Source organism: Carcharodon carcharias, chromosome 5 (assembly GCF_017639515.1).
Source record: "Carcharodon carcharias isolate sCarCar2 chromosome 5, sCarCar2.pri, whole genome shotgun sequence".
Classification (NCBI taxonomy): Eukaryota; Metazoa; Chordata; class Chondrichthyes; order Lamniformes; family Lamnidae; genus Carcharodon; species Carcharodon carcharias.
Window position 1 is genome coordinate 27,050,113 of NC_054471.1, and position 27,668 is coordinate 27,077,780.

Sequence of the window (27,668 nt, forward strand, 5' to 3'; positions counted from 1 at the left end):
AATCCTCACTAAATACAGGCGATATACCAGAGGATTGGAGGTCTGCGAACATTGTACCAATATTTTAGAAAGGGTGTGAGGCCTGAAAATTATCGGCCAGTCAGTCTGACTTTGGTGGTGGGCAAATCATTGGAATCAATTCTGAGAGACAGGATAAACTGTCACTTAGAAAGGCACAGATTGATCAGGGATAGTCAGCGTGGTTTTATTAGGGGAAGATCGTGTCTTGCTAACTTAGAATTTTTTGAGGAAGTAACAAAGAGGATTGATGAGGGTAGTGTGGTGGATGTTATCTACATGGATTTTAGTAAAGCATTTAACAAGGTCTCACATGACAGACTGGTCAAAGAAGTGAGATCCCATTGGATACAGGGGAAGGTGGCAAGTTGGATCCAAAATTGTCTCAGTGACAGGAAACAAAGGCTGATGGTCGATGTATGTTTTTGTGAATGGAAAGCGGTTTCCAGTGGTGTTCCACAGGGCTCAGTGCTGGGGCCCTTGCTGTTTGTTGTATATATTAATGATTTGGACATAAATGTGGGAGCCATGATTGGGAAGTTTACAGATGACACAAAAATTGGCCATGTAGTTGATAGTGAAGAGAATATCTTGTGTCTCCGGAATGATAGGTTTGGTTGAGTGGATGGAATACAGGCAAATGGAATTCAATCCAGAATTTGGGGAGGGCCAGGGAATACTGAATAAATGGAGGATATTGAGAGGGGTTGAGGGAGTGGGAAAACTTGGAATGCATGTCCACAGGTCCCTGAAGGTGGCAGGACAGGTGGATAAGGTGGTAAAGGAATGCTTTCCTTAATTGGACGAGATATTGAATATAAAAACAGGGATGTAATGATGGAACTGCATAAAACCCTGGTTAGGCCACAGGAATTTTGTGTGTCACATTACAAGAAGGACATAATTGCTCTGGAGAGAGTACAGAAGAGATGTACAAGAATGTTGCCAGGGCTTGAAAATTACAGCCATGAGGAAAGTTTGGATAGGCTAGTGTTGTTTCTGTTAGAACAGAGGAGTGACCTAATTGAGGTGTACAAAATTATGAGGGGCCTAGATAGAGTAGATAAGAAAGATCTCTTTCCCCTGGCTGAGGGGTCAGTTACCAGGGGGCATAGATTTGAAGTAATTGGTAGAAGGATTAGAGGGGACCTGAGGAAATATACCTTTTCACCCAGAGGGTGGTGGGTGTCTGGAATTCACTGCCTAAATTGGGGGTTGAGGCTGAACAGTTCAACTAATTTAAAAGGTACCTGCATCTGAAGTGCTGTAACCTGCAAGGCTACAGACTAAGTGCTGGAAAGTGGGATTAAAATGAGCGGCTAGTTTCTTTTTTTCTTTCTTTTGGCCGGTGCAGACACAATGGGCTGAATGGCCTATCCAGTGCTGTGACTTTACTGTGGTTTCTATAGTTTCTAGGTGTCTGTCTACGAGAAGAGGGTATGCAGTCCATATCGCACAAACAGAAACTTTGCATATGTGATTTGTTTAGTAGTTTGGAGTCTTGCACAGGTGTAGCAATACTCTTCTTCATGATTATATCCTTATGCTCTCCCTCTCCCTATTTCTGTGATCTCTTACAGCCCTGACAACTTTGTATTCCTCCTCCTCTGGCCAATTGTCCATCTCCCATTTCACACCCACCATTGGAGGCCATGACTGCAGTTGTCTGGACCCTAAGGTCTTGGAATTCCCACCTTAAACCTCTCTGCCTCTTAAACACTTCAAGATCTTTTTTTAAAACCTACCTCTTTGACTGAGTTTTTGGTCACCTGTCCTAATATCTCAAAATTTTGTCTGATTATTCTCCTGATGCTGGGATAAGGCTGCCAAATAAATGCAAGGTGTTGTAGTTTAAGGACCTGGTTAGTTATTCTACTCACCAACGAGTTAAATCTTTGACACTCCCCTCTCCATGCTGGTCTGTTTTTCCGTACATGGTGACTTAAAATCATTTCATTAGGCTGGTGGGAGTACAATAAACCTCTCAATGCACTATTTACACACACACAGCTTCTGCCTTCGCAACCTTTATAAAGGTGTGACTGGAATGATTTGAGGAACACTCCATCGTGGCCTTCTGTGACAGCTCAACAAGTTGATGAGTGAGCAGCTGACCATATTATTTATCTTTTCACAGGAAATAGGCATTGCTGGAAAGGCCAGCATTTATTGCCCATCCCTAACTGACCTTGAGAAGGTGCTGATGAGTTGCCCTCTTGCACTGCTGCATCGTTGTTAGGGAGGGAGTTCCAGGATTTTGACCCAGCAACAGTGAAGGAACAGCAATATAGTACCAAGACAGGATAGTGTGTGTCTTGGAGGGGAACTTGCAGTTGGTGATGTTCTTATGTGTCTGCTGCTCTTGTCCTTCTAGTAGGGAAAGATGTTGCAGGTTTGGTTAGTGCTGTCAAAGGAATCAAAGCAAGTTGCTAGAGTGCAGTGAAACAAAGATCTTGCTGTGCAAAAATTGGCTGCTGTGTTTACATTATTATAGTGTCCACTCTTCAAAAAGCATGTCATTAGCTGTAAGCGCTTTACGGTGTCTCGAGGTTGTGAAAAGCACTGTAGTGCTATTGGTCTCTGTGTTTGAGTGTGTGTACATGCCTTGGATGCTTCTTGCACCCATCGGTAAGGTTTAGCTGATGTTTCTGTGTGTGTGTGTGTGTGTGTGTGTGTGTAAAGCTTGTTCCTTTAGCATCTATATCAGTATTGGCCTTGAGGATGGGTGTGAGCGCTCAGAAAAACTGGCCCAAACAGGACTACCACCCTCTCTAGCTAACATTGCTGCAACCAACCCAGCCTGACCTGAGAACAGAGAGGAGACAAATTGTTCCAAATGTTAAAATTTGGCTAGTCCTGTCACCTAGCGCAACTGTAACAATAAACTCAGTATAATGACTAGCAAATAGTAATTTCAAGTGAAGCATCATTTCACATGCACTTCCCTCAATTTATTCTACTGCATTCGCTGTTCCCAATGCGGTTTCCTCTACATTGGAGAGACCAAACACAGACTGGGTGACCGCTTTGCAGAACACCTTTGGTCTGTCCGCAAGCATTACCCAGACCTCCCTGTTGCTTGCCATTTCAACATTCTGCCCTGCTCTCATGCCCACATGTCCGTCCTTGGCCTGCTATATTGTTCCAGTGGAGCTCAACGCAAACTGGAGGAACAGCACCTCATCTTCCGACTAGGCACTTTACAGCCTTCCAGACTGAATATTGAGTTCAACAATTTTAGATCATGAACTCTCTCCTTCATCCCCACCCCCTTTCCGATCCCCCCCTTTGTTTCCAATAATTTATATAGATCTTTCTTTTCCCACCTATTTCCATTATTTTAAATGTATTTCCATCCATTGTTTTATCTCTACCTTTTAGCCTGTTTTGATCCCTTCCCCTCACCCCAAACCCACTAGGGCTGTCTGTACCTTGCTTGTCCTACTTTCTACCCTTAAGTAGCACATTCCTTAGATAATATCACCACCTTCAACACCTCTTTGTCCTTTTGTCTGTGACATCTTTTGGTTATCTCCACCTATCACTGGCCCTCTATCCAGCTCTACCTGTCCCACCCCCCCACCCTCTTAAACCAGCTTCTATTTCACCCCTTTTCTATTTTTCCTTAGCTCTGTTGAAGGATCATTCGGACTCGAAACGTTAACTGTGTTCCTCTCCGCAGATGCTGCCAGACCTGCTGAGTTTTTCCAAGTACTTTTGTTTTTGCTTTGGATTCCCAGCATCCGCAGTTTTTTGCTTTTATCTTAGCAAATAGTAATAGTGTTTTGATCTGGACATCTGCTTAAACCTGCCTCTGTTTTTCCAGGCGAAATGCACTTTATTTATAACTAGGATACCCGAGGAGGCCAGTGAGGAGATCATAGCCAGTCACTTCAGGTAGGTAGCCCCAAAACATGTGCTTCTTGCCTTTCCTTACCGAGCTGTAGCCCGTCTGGCTTGGCAAGCTCCAAACTTGATAGGAGCGGGAGCTGGAACTGTGCATGTGCTAGGGAGGGTGAGCTACCTTTCTGTAGTCGAGGTGAAGGCATGTTACAGGAGCGTCAGTGTAGAGAGCTTTATTCTGTATCAAAGCTGTGCTATATATGCCCTGCTCTGAAGGAAAGGCATGTGGACTCAAAACACTAACTCTGTTTCTTTCTCCACAGATGCTGCCAGACCTGCTGAGTTTTTCCAGCATGTTATGTTTTCATCTCAGATTTCCGGCATCCGCAGTATTTTGCTTTTATCTGTACCTGCCCTGGGAGTGTTTGATGGGATAGCTTAGAGCGTATTTTAACTCCGCAACTAACCCTTGCGCTGAACCCATCCTGGGAGTATTTGATGGGACAGAGTACAGGGAAATGTAATCTGTGCTGTACCTGTCCTGGGGGTGTTTGATGGGACAGAGTACAGGGAAATGTAATCTGTGCTGTACCTGTCCTGGGGGTGTTTGATGGGACAGAGTACAGGGAAATGTAATCTGTGCTGTACCTGTCCTGGGGGTGTTTGATGGGACAGAGTACAGGGAAATGTAATCTGTGCTGTACCTGTCCTGGGGGTGTTTGATGGGACAGGGTACAGGGAAATGTAATCTGTGCTGTACCTGTCCTGGGAGTGTTTGATGGGACAGAGTACAGGGAAATGTAATCTGTGCTGTACCTGTCCTGGGGGTGTTTGATGGGACAGAGTACAGGGAAATGTAATCTGTGCTGTACCTGTCCTGGGGGTGTTTGATGGGACAGAGTACAGGGAAATGTATTCTGTGCTGTACCTGTCCTGGGGGTGTTTGATGGGACAGAGTACAGGGAAATGTAATCTGTGCTGTACCTGTCCTGGGGGTGTTTGATGGGACAGAGTACAGGGAAATGTATTCTGTGCTGTACCTGTCCTGGGGGTGTTTGATGGGACAGAGTACAGGGAAATGTAATCTGTGCTGTACCTGTCCTGGGAGTGTTTGATGGGACAGAGTACAGGGAAATGTAATCTGTGCTGTACCTGTCCTGGGGGTGTTTGATGGGACAGAGTACAGGGAAATGTAATCTGTGCTGTACCTGTCCTGGGGGTGTTTGATGGGACAGAGTACAGGGAAATGTAATCTGTGCTGTACCTGTCCTGGGGGTGTTTGATGGGACAGAGTACAGGGAAATGTAATCTGTGCTGTACCTGTCCTGGGGGTGTTTGATGGGACAGAGTACAGGGAAATGTAATCTGTGCTGTACCTGTCCTGGGGAGTGTTTGATGGGACAGAGTACAGGGAAATGTAATCTGTGCTGTACCTGTCCTGGGAGTGTTTGATGGGACAGAGTACAGGGAAATGTAATCTGTGCTGTACCTGTCCTGGGGGTGTTTGATGGGACAGAGTACAGGGAAATGTAATCTGTGCTGTACCTGTCCTGGGGGTGTTTGATGGGACAGAGTACAGGGAAATGTAATCTGTGCTGTACCTGTCCTGGGGGTGTTTGATGGGACAGAGTACAGGGAAATGTAATCTGTGCTGTACCTGTCCTGGGGGTGTTTGATGGGACAGAGTACAGGGAAATGTAATCTGTGCTGTACCTGTCCTGGGAGTGTTTGATGGGACAGAGTACAGGGAAATGTAATCTGTGCTGTACCTGTCCTGGGGGTGTTTGATGGGACAGAGTACAGGGAAATGTAATCTGTGCTGTACCTGTCCTGGGGGTGTTTGATGGGACAGAGTACAGGGAAATGTAATCTGTGCTGTACCTGTCCTGGGGGTGTTTGATGGGACAGAGTACAGGGAAATGTAATCTGTGCTGTACCTGTCCTGGGGGTGTTTGATGGGACAGAGTACAGGGAAATGTAATCTGTGCTGTACCTGTCCTGGGGGTGTTTGATGGGACAGAGTACAGGGAAATGTAATCTGTGCTGTACCTGTCCTGGGGGTGTTTGATGGGACAGAGTACAGGGAAATGTAATCTGTGCTGTACCTGTCCTGGGAGTGTTTGATGGGACAGAGTACAGGGAAATGTAATCTGTGCTGTACCTGTCCTGGGAGTGTTTGATGGGACAGAGTACAGGGAAATGTAATCTGTGCTGTACCTGTCCTGGGGGTGTTTGATGGGACAGAGTACAGGGAAATGTAATCTGTGCTGTACCTGTCCTGGGGGTGTTTGATGGGACAGAGTACAGGGAAATGTAATCTGTGCTGTACCTGTCCTGGGGGTGTTTGAAACACAGAGAGAGCTTGACTCTGTATGTAATGCATGTTGTACCTACCCTGGGACTGTTTGATAGGACAGTATAGAAGGAGCTTTACTCTATGACTAACCTGTGCTGTGTCTGCCCTGGGAGCGTTTGCTGGCTCAGTGTAGAGGGAGCTTTACTCTGTATCTGTGACATACACTGATCTGTGTACCCTTGGTGCTGACAGTGAGATGACTAAAGGTGGAGGGGGGAATATTTCTAGTCCAGCATTAACCTTCATTCCCTGGATGAACACAAGAACAAACCTGTGGCATGTATGTATCTTCCCATTGCCCTGCATTTCTTTTGGACGATGGTGGAGGGGTGGGGTGGGGTGGGGGTAAGGGGCAAGGAGGACATATTACAAGGTGATATGATTTCTTGTCAGAGAAATTCAGTGGACAAGCTGAGCCAGGGTCTGTCCCTGCAGTTCTCACTGTTTGGTAATGAGGTGGACACAGATTGTCTACTGGCACTCTCAGTCATAGGACACTGTGCTGGGTGGAGATACTGATGCTTGCTTTTCCCGGATTATCCAGAGGCATTATTTACTTTGGGAGTCTCGATCTTGCACATTATATTGGGGTACAGTCCCCTTCTGCTGTAGCTCAAGAGCACTACTTCAAGTTTGAGAGCCTGGACATTGAGTGCCAAACAGCCTATTCCACCATGGTTGGGGGATTGGGGGCGTGGGGGGTGCGTGGTGGTGGTGTGGAGGTGGCAGGGGTGGGCATTACATCTAAGCTTGAACAATTGATATCTAGATATGTGCATTCTCCAGTAAGTGTCACTAGATCGTGATCTGTGAACTTTACCTCCTTCCGCACCTAGAGACGCTGCGTTCTAAGCTATGCTCACAATTTTTTAACCCTATTTTCCAGGGAAGCCTACCCGACATGCACAGTCCTGGAGGTCCAGCTCTGTTACAATGTGGCAAAACTGATGGAACTGGATGCTGAGAGGTGAGAAGCAAAATGTGTTATTGACGTGAGGTTTTGTTGATTTTAAATGTTTTAACAGCACTGGTGGATATTTCCCATGGCATTCCTGATGGGTTCTAGAGCAGGCCTGTAATTCTCTAGTTGCTGTCCCTTTTAAACCTATGAGAGTACAGGTAATGATAGCTGCTTGTCAATTTTTGAGATCAATAAGTTGCTTGGAAATTTCAGGCTGTAAGTCAGAAGCACGCAGCATGAAGTTCCCTTTTCTCATCGTTTCATAACTGGGGTGATCCCTGGTTATAGGATGCATGCTAACTCAATACTTCTATTCCTGCACTAGTGCGGTCTGCCCTGCCATTTTTAATTGATATAATAGTGCTGCTTCACAAGGGGCAGGAGTGTTAAACTATGCAATACATAATCTGTTAAGGTGGAGATGTGTTAAGGTGACAAAGTTTAACGGTTGTCAAATTGCTCAGACTTTTAGTTGTTGTTTGGTCAGGGTAACTCTGTGAATTGGGTTGCTCGTCAGTTTTAGGCTGCAAGTCAGTAGCAACTAACGGTTTAAGATTGTGTGGCGTGCTAACAGAGTGTGACATCTGCATGAGCCAGCGGATGTTTCTTCGGACCAGACTGTCAATTCACATGGTAAAGAATGTAGGGGTATGTGTATGTCCCTTTAAGGCTCAAAAGTGTGTAATGTCAGTGCATCCTGAAGTGAATGGTGGAGCGAGCTGCAGATTCAGCTGCAGCTTGTCTTCGATCGACTGGCAGGTTAGTTAATCTTGTGCTGGTGTGATGTTTCATTTAGAGAGAAATATGCACCGCTATAAAATTGCTCTGCATCTATAAGAAAGAGTGGAGGAGGCTGCCCATTGCAGCAAGCAGTGTTTAACTTTCCTACATTTGGAGACAGCAGAAGCTAGGGTTGTTCTTCTTAGAACATAAGGGCAGATGTAATAAAAATAATGAAAAGTAAATAAGGAGAAAGTGTTTGCACTAGCAGGAGGGTTGGTTGCCAGAAGGTTTAAGGTAATTGGCAAAAGAATGAGAGGGGTGATGAGAATATTTTATGCAGTGTGATGCATTGCCTGAGAGGGTGATGGAAACAGATTCAATATTAACTATCAAAAGGGAATTCGATAAATACCTGAAATACTTGGAAATATTAGCAGGGCAATCAGGAAAGAACAAGGGTGTGGGATAATTGGATAGCTCTTTCAAGGAGCCAGCACAGGCATGATGGACCGAATGGTCGTCTTCCTTATTATAAGATTCTATGAATACATATAATGGAGAACTGTTCCATTACTGCTCATTTTATGTTAACTTCCTTTATTATGGCCTGGTTGAGAAATTGGAAGTCCAGAGCTGGCAGGACTAGGACTAAAAGTAATTTGCATTGGATGAAGTTATTAGGAATTGGAGGAAGTTTTAAGTAAGTTATGTGTGCTTTTGGGTGTATTAGGAATAAGGTTTATCTTTAAGTTTGAATTTAATTTTGTACTTCTGTGTTTTGTGGGTTTAAAGGATGAAAATTGAGCATTAGTTTCACTTTAAAAGATGCCTGCATTTAATGAGATTTTATGACTCTTGAAGGGGAGTTAAAACAAAGAAGGTAGAAAAAAAACAGTGCTGTTGCCTAGCAACAGGGGTCCAGAGAGAGAGGCCCCACCCAGGCACAAAGAAACCGAAAGCAGCTTGAGTTCGGTTGAAAGGAGTTGCCACCAAAAGCAGCATAGGAGAAGGACAGATATCAAGTCCCAAACTAAAGTTGAAACCAGCTGCCAGGAGAAGGTGGACACAGTAGAGGGAACTGCAAGGAGCAAGTTCCAAAAACTAAAGAAGAAAGTCCCCAAATCTAGGGGAGTGGAACAGGGAAGGTCCCAAGAGGACAGTTAAGGCAAAGAATAAAGACAGGAATATCAAAAGGGTCCTGTTAAGTGAAGAGTGAGGAGCAGAGAAAGCTGCAGGATGCAGATTTAAAGCAAAATAGGCTTGCGAGAAGCCAGAAGATCCAAGGAGATAGCTGAAGGTCTATAACTCTTTACTACGGGAATGTGAAGCAGTGGTGTTTATTTGGCATGGCTGAGTATGAGAGAGGGTGCATGGAAGAAAGCTTGAATGCACGTGGCAATCCAAGGTACAGGAATATCGGAACGAGAGCTCAAAACCCCAGAGGTGGACCCTTGTGGAAGGCATCCTTTGGGAGAAGATTTCAAAGCAGGCTTTTCGAGTGTGGAGATTGGAAACTTTCGTGTGAAAGAAGGAGTTTAGTGAGACAGGTTGGCTCACGGTATGATAAACGTCTGGAGGGAGTTGCTGAGAGATCCGTAATATCTGTTTGGGGTGGCATCTATCACTTGGTTTCAGAATGTGGTGCCTGACCACAGCTTGCCTATTGGTTTACGTGGCCTGCGTACTTACTGTGAACATTAGAGTATAAGATAGATTTTGTAACTTGTGTTATTGTAACGAATCCATAAATATATCTGTGAAGGTATATTTGTGGTGAAAGAGTATTGTAATATAGTTCATCTTTTCTTGTTTAGCTGACTCCTGTGACTCCGCTCAGTAACCACTCTCCCCGTTTCTAAACAAAAAATAAAAGTTAGGATCTATCAAGCAGGGTTCCACCCTGGTATCTGGCCTATCCAGTAGTAACATCAGCTGAGATCATAAGGTACACTTCTGGCTTTTGTAGCTTGTAAGGGACGCAAGTTAGAATAAATTTGACTATGCCAAAGTATGACAGAAAGTGTGTTTCTGCACAATATGTACAATATTTCCCATATATTATTAGTATATATACGGTTTGGGGTCCTTTCTCTCTCCCTTTTTCTTATGTCAGCCTTCCTGGATCTCACTCAGTGATCCTTATCTGGACAGTATGTGCAGAATCTTCCCGTCATCAAGAATTTTACGCAGTCGGGAACAAATGTGGGTCCCAATCCCAATGGTACTGGTTAACCACATGGAGACTTGACCTTAAGGGTTGCAGCCAGTTAAGAGGCTGCCTCCATGTTTGCCGTCCAATTAAGCATAGCAGGGATTCTTGAGATGGAGGCCCAATCATAAGGCTTGAATCTCCGGACAGTTGGCAGCCCTACAGTGGGGATGGGAGGGTGCTGCTGATCCATGTAGGGACAGTGAAGGTGCCTCAAGATTGATGCGCACTTTGCAGCTTTGTAAAAATGTAAAATTCATTCATCGCCACAGCTGTCAGGCAATCATGGTGGAGGTGGAACTCCTCCATAGGACGGCTTGTGGCCCATGGCTGTGAGCCTCTCATCCAGCGGCTCTGTGCTGGGTGATTCAAGAGGAGATGTCAATGGCCCCCTGGTCTCATTTACCTGCTGGGCTCCAGCCTCACTGGAGGAGGCCTGTCTGCCATCTGAAAGATTCCGGTGGCACCATGACCATATCCCAGTTGTACCCTCAATTGACCTAATTGGCTGCCTGTTGCTGCCAGGCAGGTATCTATTGCTGTGCAGACCCCACCTCTGGCAAGATTACTCAGAGACTAGAGTGCATCGGGTTGGCTGACATGCTAATTCCCTAATTTCCTCCTGGTCCTGCATGCTAACCATGGGGCCGGGAAGATTCTGCCTTCTGTGTCGGTATGTGGGATAATGATACCCGATTTATAAGGCTTGAGATGAACTAAGTGACTTGATCCTTGGTACCTCTTGGTCTGTGGCTCAGTTTTTTGGACACTGAGGTGTGTGGAGAGTTGCCAGCCCGAGTTGGATACATTCCTGGAGGTTTTAACACATTGTCTCTCGGGTCCAATCGCTCTGAAGCCACCCACCACCGACCACACTCCCACCATCAGTCACTCGACGTGTCAGTCCTCACAGGGCAACTTATACCCAAATGCTTTTGGTTATTTGATTAGATAACTCTCGACCATCAGTCTCACAGTATTTTTACCCAATCTCCATTGGTTTTTATAACTAACAAATGAAAGCAGTCAAAGGAAATGAAGACCACACAATTTTTAAAAAAAAAAAAATGTCCCTATGATTTTGCTCCTGAATTTGCTTGCGGTAGTGTCCAGGGAATTAAACTTTAACTCCTGAAAGACTCCAGCACAATCCGGGAGGGTTGGCAATCTATGGAGGAGAAGGATGAGAGAGGAAATAGAAAGGATGTGGGATCTGATTGGCCAGCAGAAGCTGCGACACTCTTACTTTGATGTGGTGTTATTCCCTGCAGGAGAAAGGTAGAGCGTGGTCGGAAGTACTACACACAGCTGCTTCAGAGTGAAGGGAAAAGAGTTTCCATCAACCCGAAGCCTTGTGGCCAGTTCTGCTGCTGCAGCTTCAAAGGATGTGAGCAGGTGAGAAGGTTAATTCCAGGTCATGGCGTGCAAGGATAAATGGGGTTAAAGTACAGATCAGTCAGGGTCTAATGGAATCGTGCAACAAGCTGTTCCTATTTTAGATGGGCGTTCGGAGGCTGGCACATTTATTTTTCCTTTTCAAAATCAAACTAAAGATGGAGAGTGGCATTAGTCAGGTGCCCGGGCCGAGGGCGGTGGGCGGCGGGCGGGTGTCCGGGCCGAGGGCAGTGGGCGGGTGCCTGGGCCGAGGGCAGTGGGCAGTGGGCGGTGGGCGGTGGGTGGGCGGGTGCCTGGGCCGAGGGCAGTGGGCAGGTGCCTGGGCCGAGGGCAGTGGGCAGTGGGCGGGTGCCTGGGTCGAGGGCAGTGGGCGGTGGGCGGGCGGGTGCCTGGGCCGAGGGCGGCGGGCGGGCGCCCGGGCCGAGGGCGGTGGGCGGGTGCCTGGGCCGAGGGCGGCGGGCGGGCGCCCGGGCCGAGGGCGGTGGGCGGTGGGCGGGTGCCTGGGCCGAGGGCGGCGGGCGGGCGCCCGGGCCGAGGGCGGTGGGCGGCGGGTGGGCGGGTGCCTGGGCCGAGGGCGGCGGGCGGTGGGCGGGCGGGTGCCCGGGCTGAGGGCGGTGGGCGGGTGCCTGGGCCGAGGGCGGTGGGCGGGTGCCTGGGCCGAGGGTGGTGGGCGGGTGCCTGGGCCGAGGGCGGTGGGCGGGTGGGTGCCCGGGCCGAGGGCAGCAAGTTCCTTTTTTGTTTCCGGGTTATGAAACCATTAATGCAACTTGTCCCCTAAATAACATTGGGGGTGGGGCTCACGCAACAAGTTTACACACACTCACCTCTGTCAATTGGGTTTGGATCCAAGCCACACCGATGGGATAATGCATTCATCTCTAATGGCTGAAAAGACCTTGCTTTACATTTTTGTTTTATTCATTTACGGGATGTGGCATCACTGGCTGGGCCAGCATTTATTGCCCAACCCTAATTGCTCTTGAGAAGGTGGTGGTGAGCTGCCTTCTTGAGCCTCTGCAGTCCACGTGGTGTAGGTACACCCACTGTGCTGTTAGGGAGGGAGTTCCAGGGTTTTGACCCAGCGACAGTGAAGGAATGACGATATATTTCCAAGTCAGGATGGTGAGTGATTTGGAGAGAAACTTCCAGGTGATGGTGTTCCCATCTATCTGCTGTCCTTGTCCTTCTAGATGGTAGTGGTCATGGGTTTGGAAAGTGCTGTTGAAGGAGCCTTGATGAGTTGCTGCAGTGCATCTTGTAGATGGTATACACTGCTGTTACTGCGCGTCGGTGGTGGAGGGATTGAATGTTTTTGGGTGTGGTGCCAATCAAGTGGACTGCTTTGTCCTGGACGTTGTCCAGCTTCTTGAGTGTTGATGGTTAGATTCTCTCTTGTTGGAGATGGTCATTGCCTGGCACTGGTGTGGTGTGAATGTTATTTGCCACTTGCAGCCCAAGCCTGTCAGCCCAAGCAGGTCTTGCTGCTTTTGGACTGCTTCCACATGGGCCTACTTTGGCCCAATTATTGCCAATCGTAATACAAGAGGCTGGCAATTTGGTACTGAAGTGGACTCCACAAATATGGCTGGTGTGAGAAATTGAAATATTAGTGTGTGAGACAATGGTGTAGTGGTATTGTCGCTGGACTAGTAATCCAGAGACCCAGGGTAATGCTCTGGGGGGCCTGGGTTCAAATCCCGCCATGGTAGATAGTGGAATTTGAATTTAATATAAATCTAGAGTTATGAAATGATTGTTGTAAAAACTAATGAACTTTAGGGAAGGAAATCTGTCTGGCCTACATGTGACTGACCACTATGTGGTTGACTCTATCTGCCGTCTGAAATGGCCTAGCAAGTCACAAAAAGGAATGAAATCCGACAGACCACCCAGCATTGACCTGGGCACTGGAAACAACAATGGCTATCACAGTCCTGTCAACCCTGCAAAATTCTCCTTACTAACATCTGGGGGCTAGTGCCAAAATTGGGACAGCTGTCTCATAGACTAGTCAAGCAACAATGTGACGTGGTCATCTTCACAGAATCACAGACAATGTCCCAGACACTACCATCGCTGGGTGTGTCTTGCCCCACTGTCCATACAGTGGCCCTGAGAGTCCTCAACATCGACTCTGGACCCCATGAAGTCTCATGGCATCAGGTCAAACACGGGCAAGGAAACCTCCTGCTGATCACCACATATCGCCCTCCTTCAGCGAATGAATCAGTGCATCTTTGTGTTGAACACCACTGGGAGGAAGCACTGAGGGTGGCAAGGGTGCAGAATGTACTCTGGGTGGGGGACTTCAATGTCCATCACCAAGAGTGGCTTAGTAGCACCACTACTGACCGAGTTGGTTGAGTCCTAAATGACATAGCTGTTAGACTGGGTCTGCGGCAGGTGGTGAGAGACCCAACAAGAGGGAAAAACATACTTGACCTCATCCTCACCAACCTGCCTGCAGCAGATGTATCTGTCCATGACAGTATTGGCAGGAGTGACCAACGCACAGTCATTGTGGAAACGAAGTCCCGCCTTCACACTGAGGATACCCTCCATTGTGTTGTGTGGCACTACCACCGTGCTAAATGGAGATAGATTTCAAACAGATCTCGCAACTCAAGACTGGGTGTCCACGAGGCGATGTGGGTCATTGGTAGCAGCAGAATTGTATTCTAACAAAATCTGTAACCTCGTGGCCTTGCATATCCCCCACTCTACCATTACCATCAAGCCAGGGGATCAACCCTGGTTCAATGAAGAGTGCAGGAGGGCATGCCCAAGAGCAGCACCAAGCATACCTAAAAATGAGGTGTCAACCTGGTGAAGCTATAACACAGCATTACTTGCGTGCCAAACAGCATAAGCAGCAAGTGATAGACAGAACTAAGCGATCCCACAATTAATCGATCAGATCTAAGCTCTGCAGTCCTGCCACATCCAGTCACAAATGGTGGTGGACAATTAAGCAACTCACTGGAGGTGGAGGCTCCACAAATATCCCCATCGTCAATGTTGCAGGAGCCCAGCACATCCATGTAAAAGATAAGGCTGAAGCATTTGCGACAATCTTCAGCCAGAAGTGCCGAGTGGATGATCCATCTCGGCCTCCTCGGGAGGTCCCCAGCAGATACCAGTCTTCAGCCAATTTGATTCACTCCACATGATATCAAGAAACAGCTGAAGGCACTGGATACTGCAAAGGCTATGGGCCCTGACAATATTCCGGCGATAGTACTGAAGACTTGTGCTCTAGAACTTGCCGCGCCCCAGCCAAGCTGTTCCTGTACAGCTACAACACTGGCATCTACCCGGCTATGTGGAAAATTCTCCAGGTATCTCCTGTCCAGAAAAAGCAGGACAAATCCAACCCAGCCAATTACTGCCCCATCAGTCTACTCTCCATCATCAGTAATGGAAGGCGTCATCAACAGTGCTATCAAGTAGCACTTCCTTAGCAATAACTTGCTCACTGATGCCCAGTTTAGGTTCCGCCAGGGCCACTCAGCTCCTGGTCTCATTATAGCCTTGGTTGAAACTTGGACAAAAGAGCTGAAATCCTGAGGTGAGGTGAGAGATGCCCTTGACATCAAGGCTGCATTTGACTGAGTGTGGCATCAAGGAGCCCTAGCAAAACTGGAGTCAATGGGAATCAGGGAAAAACTCTGCTGGTTGGAGTCATACCTAGCACAAATGAAGATGGTTGTGGTTGTTGGAGGTCAACCATCTCAGCTCCAGGGCATTACTGCAGGAGTTCCTCAAGGTAATGTCCTCTGCCCAACCATCTTCAGCTGCTTCATCAATGAACTTCCTTCATAAGATTAGGAGTGGGGATGTTCGCTGATGTTCAGCACCATTTGCAACTCCTCAGATACTGAAGCAGTCCATGTCCAATTGCAGCAAGACCTGGACAATATTTAGGTTGGGCTGACAAGTGGCAGGGAACATTCGCATCTCACAAGACAATGACCATCTCCAACAGGAGAGAATCCAACCATCACCCCTTGAAGTTCAATGGCATTACCATCACTGAATCCCCCATTATCAACATCCTGGGGGTTACCATTGACCAGAAGCTGAACTGGACCAGCCATATAAATACTGTGGCTACATGGACAGGTCAGAGGCTAGGAATAGTGCAACGAGTAACTCACCTCCTGACTCCCCAAAGCCTGTCTACCATCTACAAGTTGCAAGTCAGGAATGTGATGGAATACTCCCCACTTGCCTGGATGAGTGCAGCTCCCACAACGCTCAAGAAGCTTGACAACGTCCAGGACAAAGCAGTCCGCTTGATTGGCACCACATCTGCAAACATTCACTTCCTCCACCACTCACGCACAGTAACAGCAGTGTGTACCATCTACAAGATGCACTGTAGGAATTCACCAAGGCTCCTTAGACTGCACCTTCCAAACCCACGACCACTACCATCTAGAAGAACAAGGGCAGCAGATAAATGGGAACACCACCACCTGGAAGTTCCCCTCCAAGTCACTCATCATCCTGACTTGGAAATATATCGCCGTTCCTTCATTGTTGCTGAGTCAAAATCCTGGAACTCCCTTCCTAACAGTGCTGTGGGTGTACCTACACCACATGGACTGCAGCGGTTCAAGACGGTCACTGGCCCATCTAGCTTGCCCTGTCTGCCAGGTCGGTCTCCTGACTCGGGTAACTACATTTTCAAAACTTTTTTTTAGTTCTTTTCTAAGAATTTTTCTTGGTTGGCAACACATCGCAAAACTCTGGCTTTTCTCTGACAGGTGGATGCAGTGGAATATTACACTAATCTGGAGACTGAAATTATGAACAAGTACACCCAGGAGAAGGAAGTGTTAGATCGGAAATCGGTCGGACTCGCTTTCATTACCTTCCAGGATGAAGCCATGGCAGCCCTGTAAGTCTGGGACTTGAACCACAGAAAGCTGACAATTAGTTGGTTGATTTTTTAGCAGGAATTGGGAATTTTACTCTGCACTTCTATTAAAATGTGCTATCGTAGGTGTTACAAAGAATTACATAAATTCCACAGTACAGAATCAAACCATTCAACCCAGCTGGTGAGCTGGTATACAGGCTCCAAATGTGACCCTATCAACATAATCATTCTCGCTCTTGTGTTTATCTTTTTAAAAATTTTTTTCAACGGCCAGCATTTTTGTTGACCATCCTTAATTGCCCTTGAGAAGGTGGTGGTGAGCTGCCTTCTTGAACCACTGCAGTCCATGTGGTGTAGATACACCCACAGTGCTGTTAGGGAGGGAGTTCCAGGATTTTGACTCAGCGGCAGTGAAGGAGCGGCGATATATTTCCAAGTCAGGATGGTGAGTGACTTGGGGGGACCTTCCAGTTGGTGGTGTTCCCAACTGTCTGCTGCCCTTGTCCCTCTAGTTGGCAGAGGTTCTATTTGGAAGGTGCTGTCGAAGCAGCCTTAGTGAGTGCTGTAGTGCATATTGTAGATGGTATGCACTGCTGCCACTGTGCATGTGGTGGAGGGAGTGGACGTTGAAGGTGGTGGATGGGGCGCCAAATAAGTGGGCTGCTTTGTCCTGGATGGTGTTGAGCTTCTTGAGTGTTGTTGGAGCTGCACTCACCCAGGCAAGTGGGGAAAATTCCATCACACTCCTGACTTCTGTCTTGAAGATGGTGGGCTGGCTTTGGGGAGTTAGGAGGTGAGTTACTCTCCGCAGAATTCCCAGTCTCTGAACTGCCCTTGTAGCCGCAGTATTTATATCATAGAATTTTTTACAGTGCACAAGGGGGCCTTTCGGCCCACCAAGTCTGCACTGGCTCTCAGAAAGAGTGTTCTACCTAGTCCCAATCCCCTGCCTTATCCCCGTAACCTTACACATTCTCTCTTTTCAGGTAGCAATCCAATTCCTTTTTGAATATCCCAGTCGAACCTGCCTCCACCATCCTCTCAGGAAGTTCGTTCCAGACTCCAACCACCCTCTGGGTGAAAAAAGTTTTCTTCACATCAGATTTACTCCTTTTGCCAATTATTTTGAATTTGTGCCCTCTAGTTCTTGATGCTCTCTTGAGTGGGAACAGTTTCTCATTATTTACCCTGTCCATACCCCTCAAGATCTTGACTAGCTCTACAAAGTCGCCTCTCAGCCTTCTTTTCTCCAAGGAAAACAGTCCCAACCTCTCCAATCTTTCCTCATAGCTACAATTAGTTCTTTATCACTGGAATTATTCTTGTGAATCACCTCTGTACTCTCTCCAATACCTTCACATCCTTCCTCCAGTATGGTGCCCAGAACTGGACGTAGTACTCCACATGAGGCCTAACTATTATACAAGTCTTATACAAGTTCAACATGACCTCCTTACTCTTGTACTCAATGCCCCTATTAATAAAGCCTAAGATACTATATGCTTTATTAAATGTTCTCTCAACATACCCTGCCATCTTCAATGACCTATGTACATATGCACCAAGGTCCCTCTGTTCCTGCACCTCCTTTAAAGTTTCTCCCTTTATTTTATACTGCCTCTCCATATTCTTCCTGCCAAAATGAATCACTTCATACTTCTCTGCATTGAACGTCATCTTCCACTTGTCTGCCCAATCCACCAACATGTCTATGTCCTTTTGAAGTTCAAGAGTACCTCATCACAGTTGACAATATTTCCAATCATCATATCATCTGCAGATTTTGAAATCATGTTCTGAACACCACAATCTAGGTCATTAATATATATCAGGAAGAGCAAGGGTCCCAACACTGACCCCTGGGGAACTCCACTACAAACTTACATCCAATCTGAAAACAACCATTTATCACTGCTCTCTGTTTCCTGTCACTCAGCCAATTTCTTATCCAAGTGCCTGCTTTCCCTTTTATCCCATGAGCTAGGATTTTGCACACGAGTCTATTCTGTGGCACTGTATCAAATGCCTTTTGAAAATCCATATATACCACGCCACAGTATTTCCCTTATCAACCTCATCTGTTACCTCCTCAAAAAATTCCAGCAAGTTAGTTAAACATGATGTTCCTTAATTAATCCATGCTGGCTCTCCTTAATCAATCTGCACTTGTCTAAGTGACTATTGATTTTGTCACGAACTATAGTTTCCAGAAGTTTCCCCGACTACTGAGGTCAAACTCATGGGTCTGTAATTTCTGGCTTTATCCTTGCACCACTTTTTGAACAAGGGTGTAACATTCACAGTTCTCCAGTCCTCTGGCACCTCCCCTGTGTCTAAGGAAGACTGGAAGATTATCACTAGTGCCTCTAAAATTTCCACACTCACTTCCCTCAGTACCCTTGGATGCATCTCATCCGGTCCTGTTGCCTTGTCTATTTTAAGTAAAGGTATCCTTTCTAACAGCTCCTCCTTCTCAATTGTAAATTTTTCCAGTGTACTAGTTACCTCCTCTCTCATTTCGGCCTGGGTCGCATCTTCTCACTTTGCAAAGACAGATGCAAAGTACTTGTTTAATACCTCCGCTATTTTTCCTGCCTTCACATGCAAGTCGCCTTTTTATCCCTAATTGGCCCTAAACTTTCTTGTACCACTTTCGTTGCTTTTCTTATTAGTCTTTTCACTTCCCCTTTAGTCCTATATTCAGCCTGATGGCTGGTCCTGGCTGGTCAGGTTCATTTTCTAGTCAATGGTAACCTCCATGATGTTGCTACTGGGGGATTCAGTGATGGTAATGCCGTTGAATGTCAAGGGGAGATGGTTGGATTCTCTCTTGTCGGAGATGGTTATTACCTGGCACTTGTGTGACACAAATGTTACTTGCCACTTATCAGCCCAAGCCGGAATGTTGTCCAGGTCTTGCTGCATACGGGCATGGACTGCTTCAGTATCTGAGGGGTCGCGAATGGTGCAGAATGCTGTGCAACCATCCGAATTTCTGATCTTTAATGATACAAAGCAGCTGAAGATGGTTGGGCCTAGGACACTACCCCTGAGGAACACCTGCAGTGATGTCCTGGGACTGAGATGATTGACTTCCAACAACCACAACCATCTTTCTTTGTGCTAGGTATGACTCCAACCAGTGGAGAGTTTTCCCCCTGATTCCCATTGACTCTAGTTTTGCTCGGGCTCCTTGGTGTCACACTCACTCAAGTGTTGCCTTGATGTCAAGGGCAGTCACTCTCATCTCATCTCTGGAGTTCAACTCTTTTGTCCATGTTTGGACTAAGGCTGTAATGAGGTCAGGAGCTGAGTGGTCCTAGAGGAATCCAAAATGAGTATTAATGAGGTTATTGTTGAGTAAGTGCCACTTGATAGCTCTGTTAACAACCCCCTCCACCATTTTGCTGATGATCGAAAACAGACTGATGGGCTGGTAATTGGTCAGGTTGGATTTGTCCTGCTTTTTGTGGACAGGATATACCTGGGCAGTTTTCCACATTGCTGGGAGATGCCGGTGTTGTGTTTGTACTGGAACAGCTTAACTAAGGATGCCTCCAGTTCTGGAGCGTGTCTTCTGGAATGTTGTCAGGGTCAATAGCCTTTGCGGCATCCAGTGCCTTCAGCCGTTTCTTGATATCACTTGGAGTGAATCGAATTGGCTGAAGGTTGGCATTTGTGATGCTGGGGACTTTAGGAGAAGGCCAAGATGGATCATCCACTCAGCACTTCTCGCTGAAGACTGTTGCAAATGCTTCAGCCTTACCTTTTGCACAGGTGCTGTACTCCCCCATCATTGAGGATGGGGATATTTGTGGAGCCTTTTTCTCCAGTGAGTTGCTTAATTGTCCACCAATATTCACGACTGGATGTGGCGGGACTGCAGAGCTTAGATCTGATCTGTTGGTTGTGGGATCGCTTAGCTCTGTTTATTGCATGCTCTCGCTGTTTAGCACGCATGTAATCCTGTGTTGTAGCTTCAGTTTGACACCTCGGTTTTAGGTATGTCTGGTGGTGCTGCTCCTGGCAAGCCCTCCTGCACTCTTCATTGAACCAGGGTTGATCCCCTGGCTTGATGGTAATGGTAGAGTGGGGGATATTCCGGACCATGAGGTTACATGTTGTGGTTGTATCCTGCTGCTACTGATGACCCACAGTGCCTCACAACTGCTCAGTTTTGAGTTGTGTCCGAAGTCTACCCCATTTAGGACAGTGGCAGTGCCACACCATATGATGTAGGGTATCCTCAATGTGAAGATGGGACTTAGCCTCCAGAAGGTCTATAAGATGGTCATTCCTACCAATGTGATCATCAGCAGATACATCTGTGACAAGTACATTGGTGAAGATGAGGTCAGGTAGATTTTTCCCTCCTATTGGTTCCCTCACCACCTCCCCCAGACTCAGTCTAGCAGCTATGTCATTTAGGTCCCAGCCAGCTCAGTCAGTAGTTGTGCTGCCGAGCCACTCTTGGTGATGGACATTGAAGTTCCCCCACCCAGAGTACATTCTGTGCCCTGTCACCCTCAGTGATTCCTCCAAGCGGTGTTCAACATGGTGGAGTACTGATTCATCAGCTGAGGAAGGGCAGTACATGGCAATCAGCAGGATGTTTCCTTGCCCATGTTTGACCTGATCCTGAGATTTCAAGGTGTCCAGAGTTGACATTAAGAACTCCCAGGGCAACATGAGAACTAGGGAACACAGTTTAAAAATAAGGGATGAGAAGAAATTTTTTCTCTGTGAGTTGTCAATCTTTGGAACTCTCTTCCCAGAAATTGGTGGAGGTAGAGTAAATAAATATTTTTAAGGCAGCAGGTGATAGATTCTTGACTAACAAAGCTTATTCGGGATCGGTGGAATGTGGAGTTGAGGCCTCAATCAGTTCAGCCATGAAAAGCTGAGTAGTCTACTCCTGCTCCTAATTCACATGTTCATATACCACTGTGCCGCCACTTGTGGATGATGATGATGGTGGTGACTGGGACGTTGTCTGTAAGGTATGCTTCCTTGAGTATGACTATGTCAGGCTCTTGCTTATCTGTGGGGTAGCTCTCCCAATTTTGGCACAAGCCTCCAGATATTTGTCAGGAACAGGAGGCTGTGTTTGTTGTCAATGCTGTCAATGTGCAGTTCTGGAATTTAACTCTGTTATGTCATTGTGAGAGGAATATGAAATTATTTGGAGAGTCTGAGCATTCAAGGCTGAGGGTTCAAGAGTCATACTGTGTGTTAGACAGTGTGACAGTGAGATATGTAATACTGTGTGTTGGACTGTGTCACAGACAGCTATATAATACTGTGTGTTAGACTGTCACAATGCAATACATAATACTGTATGTTAGACAGTGTCACAGTGAGATATGTAATACTGTGTGTTGGACTGTGTCACAGACAGCTATATAATACTGTGTGTTAGACTGTCACAATGCAATACATAATACTGTATGTTAGACAGTGTCACAGTGAGAAATAAAATACTGTGTTAGACTGTGTCAGTGAGATATGTAATACTGTGTGTTGGACTCACATCGAGATATATAATACTGTGTTAGTCTGTGTCACAGTGAGATATATAATAAAATAAAAGCAAAATACTGCTGTTGCTGGAAATCTAGAACAAAAATTAAAATACATGGAAAAACTCAGCAGATCTGACAGCATCTGCGGAGAGGGATACAGTTAAAGTTTCGAGTCCAAATGACTCAGAAGTGAGATATATAATAGTGTGTTAGACAGTATCACAGTGAAATACATAATACTGTGTGTTAGATTGTGCTACAATGGAGATAATATAATACTGTGTTAGACTGTGTTACAGTGAGATACATAATACTGTGTCACAGTGAAATACATAATACTGTGTGTCACACTGTGTCACCATATGATACATAATACTGTGTGTTAGACTAGTGTCACTGTGATGCATAATACTGTGTGTCACTGTGTCACCATGTGATACATAATGTGTGTTAGAATGTCTCACAGTGCAATATACACTGTGATGTCATTGGTTTCCTGCACTTACGTGGACCAGTACATGTGCTGACAGGTATCAGTGGCCATCTTTCATGGCCATCTTGCGTTGGCAGGAGACATAGTGGGAGTAGAAACAGCAGTACAGACTAACTGAGCCGAATGGCCTGTTGCTGTGCTGCAAATTTTATGCAGTTCTGTGTAAAAGTGCCTGTTCTGTTTCTTTAGTGTCCTCAGAGATTTCAATGCCTTCAGGTGCCAGGGCTGTAACTATCAGTGCGAAACACAGCCTTCGTCCTACAGCCAGAATCTCGGAGTTTTCAAATGGAACGTGGCCTATGCACCAGATCCCAAGAATATTTACTGGTAACGGACAGCAAATCCAAAAATTGTTTTATTTTCACATTTTCTCCCATAAATCTTAGCAATAGTACAGCACAGGAGGAGACCATTTGGCACATCGAGTCTGATCCGGCTCTTTCGAAGAGCAATCCAGTTAGTCCCACTGAATCAGTCTTTCCTCATATCCCTGAAATTTGCTTCTCCCTCAATTAATTATCCAATTTCCTTTTAGATGCTACAGTTGAACTTGCCTCCACCGCCCTAACAGGCAGTTCATTCCAAACCCTAGTGACCCCCACACTCTGCAAAAGAATTGTTTTAAAAGAAGAGGCCATTTGGTCTGTGGGGGCCCTTTGAAGGAGCAATTCATCTAGCGCCTTTTCCCTGTAGCCCTGCAAATTTTTCTTTTTTGAGATAATTATCCAATTCCTTTTTGAAAGCCTCAGTTGACCCTGCCTCCACCATACTCTCAGACAGTACATTCCAGATCCTAGCCACTCACTACCTGAGAAAGTTTTTCCTAATGTCACATACAAGAACACCACTTCCAACTTCTCTAAACTATCCACGCAACTAATATTCCTCATCCCTGGAACCATTCTCGTGAATCTTTTCTGCACCCTCTCAAATACTTTCACATCTTTCCTAAAGTGGGGTGGCCAGAACTGGATCCAGTACTTCAACTGAGGTTGAACCAGTGTTTTATACAGCTTATCATAACTTACTCACTTCTGTACTCCAGGCCTCTATTGGTGTGCTTTATTAACCGCTCTGTCAACCTTGTCATGCCACTTTCAATGATTTATGCATATAAGATTCCAGGTCACTCTGCTCCTTATTTAGAAATGTACTCTTTAGTTTACATTGTCTCTCTGTGTTTTTGCCACCAAAATGAATCACTTCACACTTCTCTACATTAAATTTCATCTGCCATTTGTCCGCCCATTCCACCAACCTGTCTATGTCCTTTTGAAGTTCTACACTAACCTCCTCATGACCCGTAATACTTCCAAATTTTGTATTATCTGTGAATTTTGAAATTGTACCTCTGCTCCAAGGTCTAGGTGATTAATATATATCAGAAAGAGCAGGGGTTCTAACTCTCCACTATTGAAGTTAAGCTGACTGGCTGATAGTTGCTGGGCTTATCTTTACACCCTTTTTTGAACTAGATGTAACATTTGCAATTCTCCAGTACTTTGGCACTCCCACTGAGTCTAAGGAAGATTGGAAAATTCTGTCCAGTGGCTCCATAATTTCCACTGTCACTTCCTTCATTGTCCTTGGATGCATCTCTGCCAGACCTGGTGCCTTATCAACTTTTAAGTACAGGCAGCTTATCCAATACCTCCTCATTAATTTTAATCCCTTCAAGTGTCTGAACTACCTCATTTTCATATGACCTGGACAACAAGGAAGATATTGTTGAAGACAGATGCAAAGTATTCATTTACTACCTCAGCCATGCCCCCTGCCTCCAATCGTTAATCCCCTTTTTGGTCCCTAATTGACCCCACTTCCCACCCTTTCACTATTTATATACCTGGAGAAGACTTTTGGACTCTCTTTATTGTTAGTTGTCAGTCTTTTTCATACTCTCTCTTTGTTCTCTTATTTGCTTTTTCAATTCCCTTCTGAATCATCTATTTTTGGTTAAAAAAACACATTTTTCCTTATGTTGCCTGTTCTTTGAATTTCACCTGAAACTGATATTTTATAGTTACTGACCCTTCAAGCATTGGAAACAGTTTCTCTTTATTCTAAGAGATGGGTACGATAGCTTAGCGGTTATGTTAATAGATGAGTAATCCAGAGGCCAGGACTAATGATCTAGAGTCAGGAGTACAAATCAATTAATTAAATAGATCTGGAATATAAAACTCGTTATTATTGATGGAACCTACGTAACTATTAAATTCTGCCCCAGTGCTTTGTAAAAATGTGAGCTAGGAGTGTTGGCAAGATATTTCAACTGTTGATTGGAAGGGAGGAGTTGGTGGAGGTGGGGGCACGTGCTATGTGTTGACTGGGGACCCTAGTTCTTAATGTTGTGCTTTCTCTTGTTTGCCTTCAGGGAGAACATCTCTGTCCAGGGAATTCACTGGTGGAGTCGCTGCATCTTAATAAACTTTCTACTGTTCATTTTGCTGTTTTTTCTCACCACTCCATCAATTGTGCTGTCCACCATGGACAAGTTCAATGTCACCCAGCCCATCCGTTACCTCAATGTAAGTAAGGATGTTTTTCTCTCTCGTTTTTCTCCCCATCCAGTTTTCTCCTCTCCTGTTGAAGGTGCTGGTTCCTTGTGTGAGACAGCAGATATTGGGTGCCACCAGTCTCTCTTGACTGTTGGGAGTGGGGGGATATCGTAACCCAACCTCATTAACGTCACTAGTTAGCGGGAATCCTGGCTGACTTTTCACTTTCCCGGCCACTCCAGATATATTCTACTGCTGCTCTGCTAAGGGTCAGCTATCCCTTCTTAGACTGACGATTGATTCTAGGATCCTCCTCCTCCGTTGGGATCAGTACCACAATAAGCCAACTGGAGAACCTTCTGGCTTCCGTTCGTACCATTCCAGATTGTAACTCTAACACCACAGTCCCTCCTCTCCCCTGTCAACTCTAGATTTAAGCTTTAACGCACAGCTTTCTTTAGCCACATCCCACCCCCTCCCTTCCAACAGAAACCTCTCCTGTTATGAAACACCCTTTGTAAAACAAATGAGTTTTGAGTAATGGGATTTGAACAGCCCACCTTCTGGCCCTGGAGGTAAATGTTCTCTTACCTGTGCTGGTGGACTGTATTTTCTCTTTTTTGAATTCATTTTATGTCAGATAACAATTACCAGTTTCACTGACCTTTTCATTGTCTTTGAATGCAGAATCCTGTCATCAGCCAGTTCTTCCCCACGCTCCTGCTGTGGGCCTTCTCTTCTCTGCTGCCCACAATAGTGTACTATTCAACCTTATTCGAGGGTCACTGGACAAGGTAGGAAATCTGTAATCATGCATGTATATCTGTAAGAACTCCTTTCCTTTTCAATATATTTCTCTTGCTGTTTCTCTTAAAAAACCCATTGAACATTTCCTCTACCTCAGCTTCCCCCTGAAAGTGTTGACATGTTGCTGGGGTGGGGTTCATGATTGGCCATCCAACCAGGGCACATTTGGTCCTGGTTAGGAACAACACACTTCAGGGATCCAAAAAGGGGCATTTGTATTGAAGCAGATCTTGTCCTCGTCTCACACACACAACACACAATACACTCTCAAACTGTACAGCGGGATGGTGGCAAACCATGGAGATTTGACCACTTAACTGGGCACCATGGAAAATTTGTAGCACTGTTGTTAACTAGTGCCTGAGATCAGCTAACCCAACACAGGTCAAAGCAGAAACCTGTTTGAACTGTTTGGTTCAATTCAAAAATACTTCTCACCTGGGTAAATGTTTTATGTGATTTATTGAAAATTTGAGTTAGTTAATTGATTCACTTGAGTTGTTCTTTGCTCAAGTCTTATCTTTAATTGTTTCTTCAACTGGAGCACATCACTGAGTTAGGACAATGACGGACAGGAAAAGACCCTCTGATCCATCCAGCCTGTCCTACACTCTTTTGATACTTTGTGCATCATGATATGTACAATTCCTAGTCCACCTGAAACCAAGTGATCTCCTGGGAGAGGCAAAATACTAGATTAAGAAAGCTAGGGTAAATTGGGACAAATCTAGGGAGTTCCTCTCCAGTCCCTTTAGGCAATGGGAACTAGTCCAGGAGATCACCCTGGCCCTGATAATTCTGTGCTGTGCTTACCTTTTGTTCGAGGTGATCTCCGTCCTGGCCAGAAACCGGTCCAGCTTTCATTTGAAGGAATTCAGTTAACTGGCTGCAGCACGTTCCAAAAGTCTGCTGTTCCTCTGGGAAAAGAACCACCTCCTGAGATCTAACCCTAGATCTGGCCTTACATAACCTCTGGTCCTCCCATCCTATTTAATTGCAGCAAATTGTCAACTCTACTGCCTTCACCATTTTATTAGCCTTTAAGCAATTGAAGGTCATCAGCTACTTATGCACTCATTCAACTTCTTATTGGACTGATTCCTGTCTTCCCCTTCCTACCCTGAAGGAAACATGAAAGAGAACCAATTCAAGACATTTCTGTGAATAATTATGGTCCTTCAAAGGTGAACTGGTTATTATCCAAAATAGCACGGTAATACTACGTAATATAAAAGTACCACATTCAATGACGGTTTCAATAACGCTTAAGAATTTTTTTTTTATAGACATAGTCATCTTTGTGCCACTCTTAGCACTCCATGTGCCCTCCCCTCCTCATGAGACAGGAAGACCAGTCTGCATTGAGGACGTGGTGGCTGCACTCTGCTCCCACCTCTTGGCTTTACCAAGTCTGTCTCCGGTTGCCCACCTGCAAGACCGGCCCTAGTCTGGCAAGCCTCCAGGGGCCTGTGGACCCCAGTTTGAGAACCACTGTCTTAAACGACTCACCAGTTTGCAAGTTCTATAAAGGCCAATAGAATTATAGCCTTCATAACTAGAGGACTAGAATATAAAGGGGATGAAGTTTTGTTACAGCTGTACAAAATTCTGATCAGACCACACCTGGAGAACTGTGCACAGTTCTGGGCACTACATCTTAGGATATATTGTTGGCTTTGGAAGGTGTGCATTGCAGATTCACCAGAATCTTCCCTGACTCCCACTCCTTCCCATAAAAAAGAGTAGATGCTAGTTCAGTCAATAATTTTCAATCAGAGATTGATAGATTTTTTTGCGAGTGAAGTGTTTTAATGGATGTGGAACCATGGCTGGAGGTTGGAATTAAGATCCAGATTAACTATCGAATGGTGGCAGGACAGTCTTGAAAAGCCAAATGATTTAGTCCTTTTCCTATGATCCTTGTACCTTTAATGATTTTAAATATGGAATAAGCT

General features: G+C 45.7%; 1 protein-coding gene across 2 annotated transcripts in view; it reads left to right on the forward strand.

Annotated features, from left to right (window-relative positions):
* LOC121278188 (CSC1-like protein 2) overlaps positions 1 to 27,668 on the forward strand; it is a 67,506-nt gene that overhangs the window by 22,971 nt on the left and 16,867 nt on the right. For both annotated transcript variants that reach the window (XM_041188347.1, XM_041188348.1), the window contains 7 exons: positions 3,845 to 3,915; positions 7,104 to 7,184; positions 11,382 to 11,505; positions 16,275 to 16,408; positions 22,595 to 22,732; positions 24,783 to 24,936; positions 25,594 to 25,700. In XM_041188347.1, coding sequence (XP_041044281.1) covers positions 3,845 to 3,915; positions 7,104 to 7,184; positions 11,382 to 11,505; positions 16,275 to 16,408; positions 22,595 to 22,732; positions 24,783 to 24,936; positions 25,594 to 25,700 — 809 coding nt within the window. The remainder of the gene's footprint in view (positions 1 to 3,844; positions 3,916 to 7,103; positions 7,185 to 11,381; positions 11,506 to 16,274; positions 16,409 to 22,594; positions 22,733 to 24,782; positions 24,937 to 25,593; positions 25,701 to 27,668) is intronic.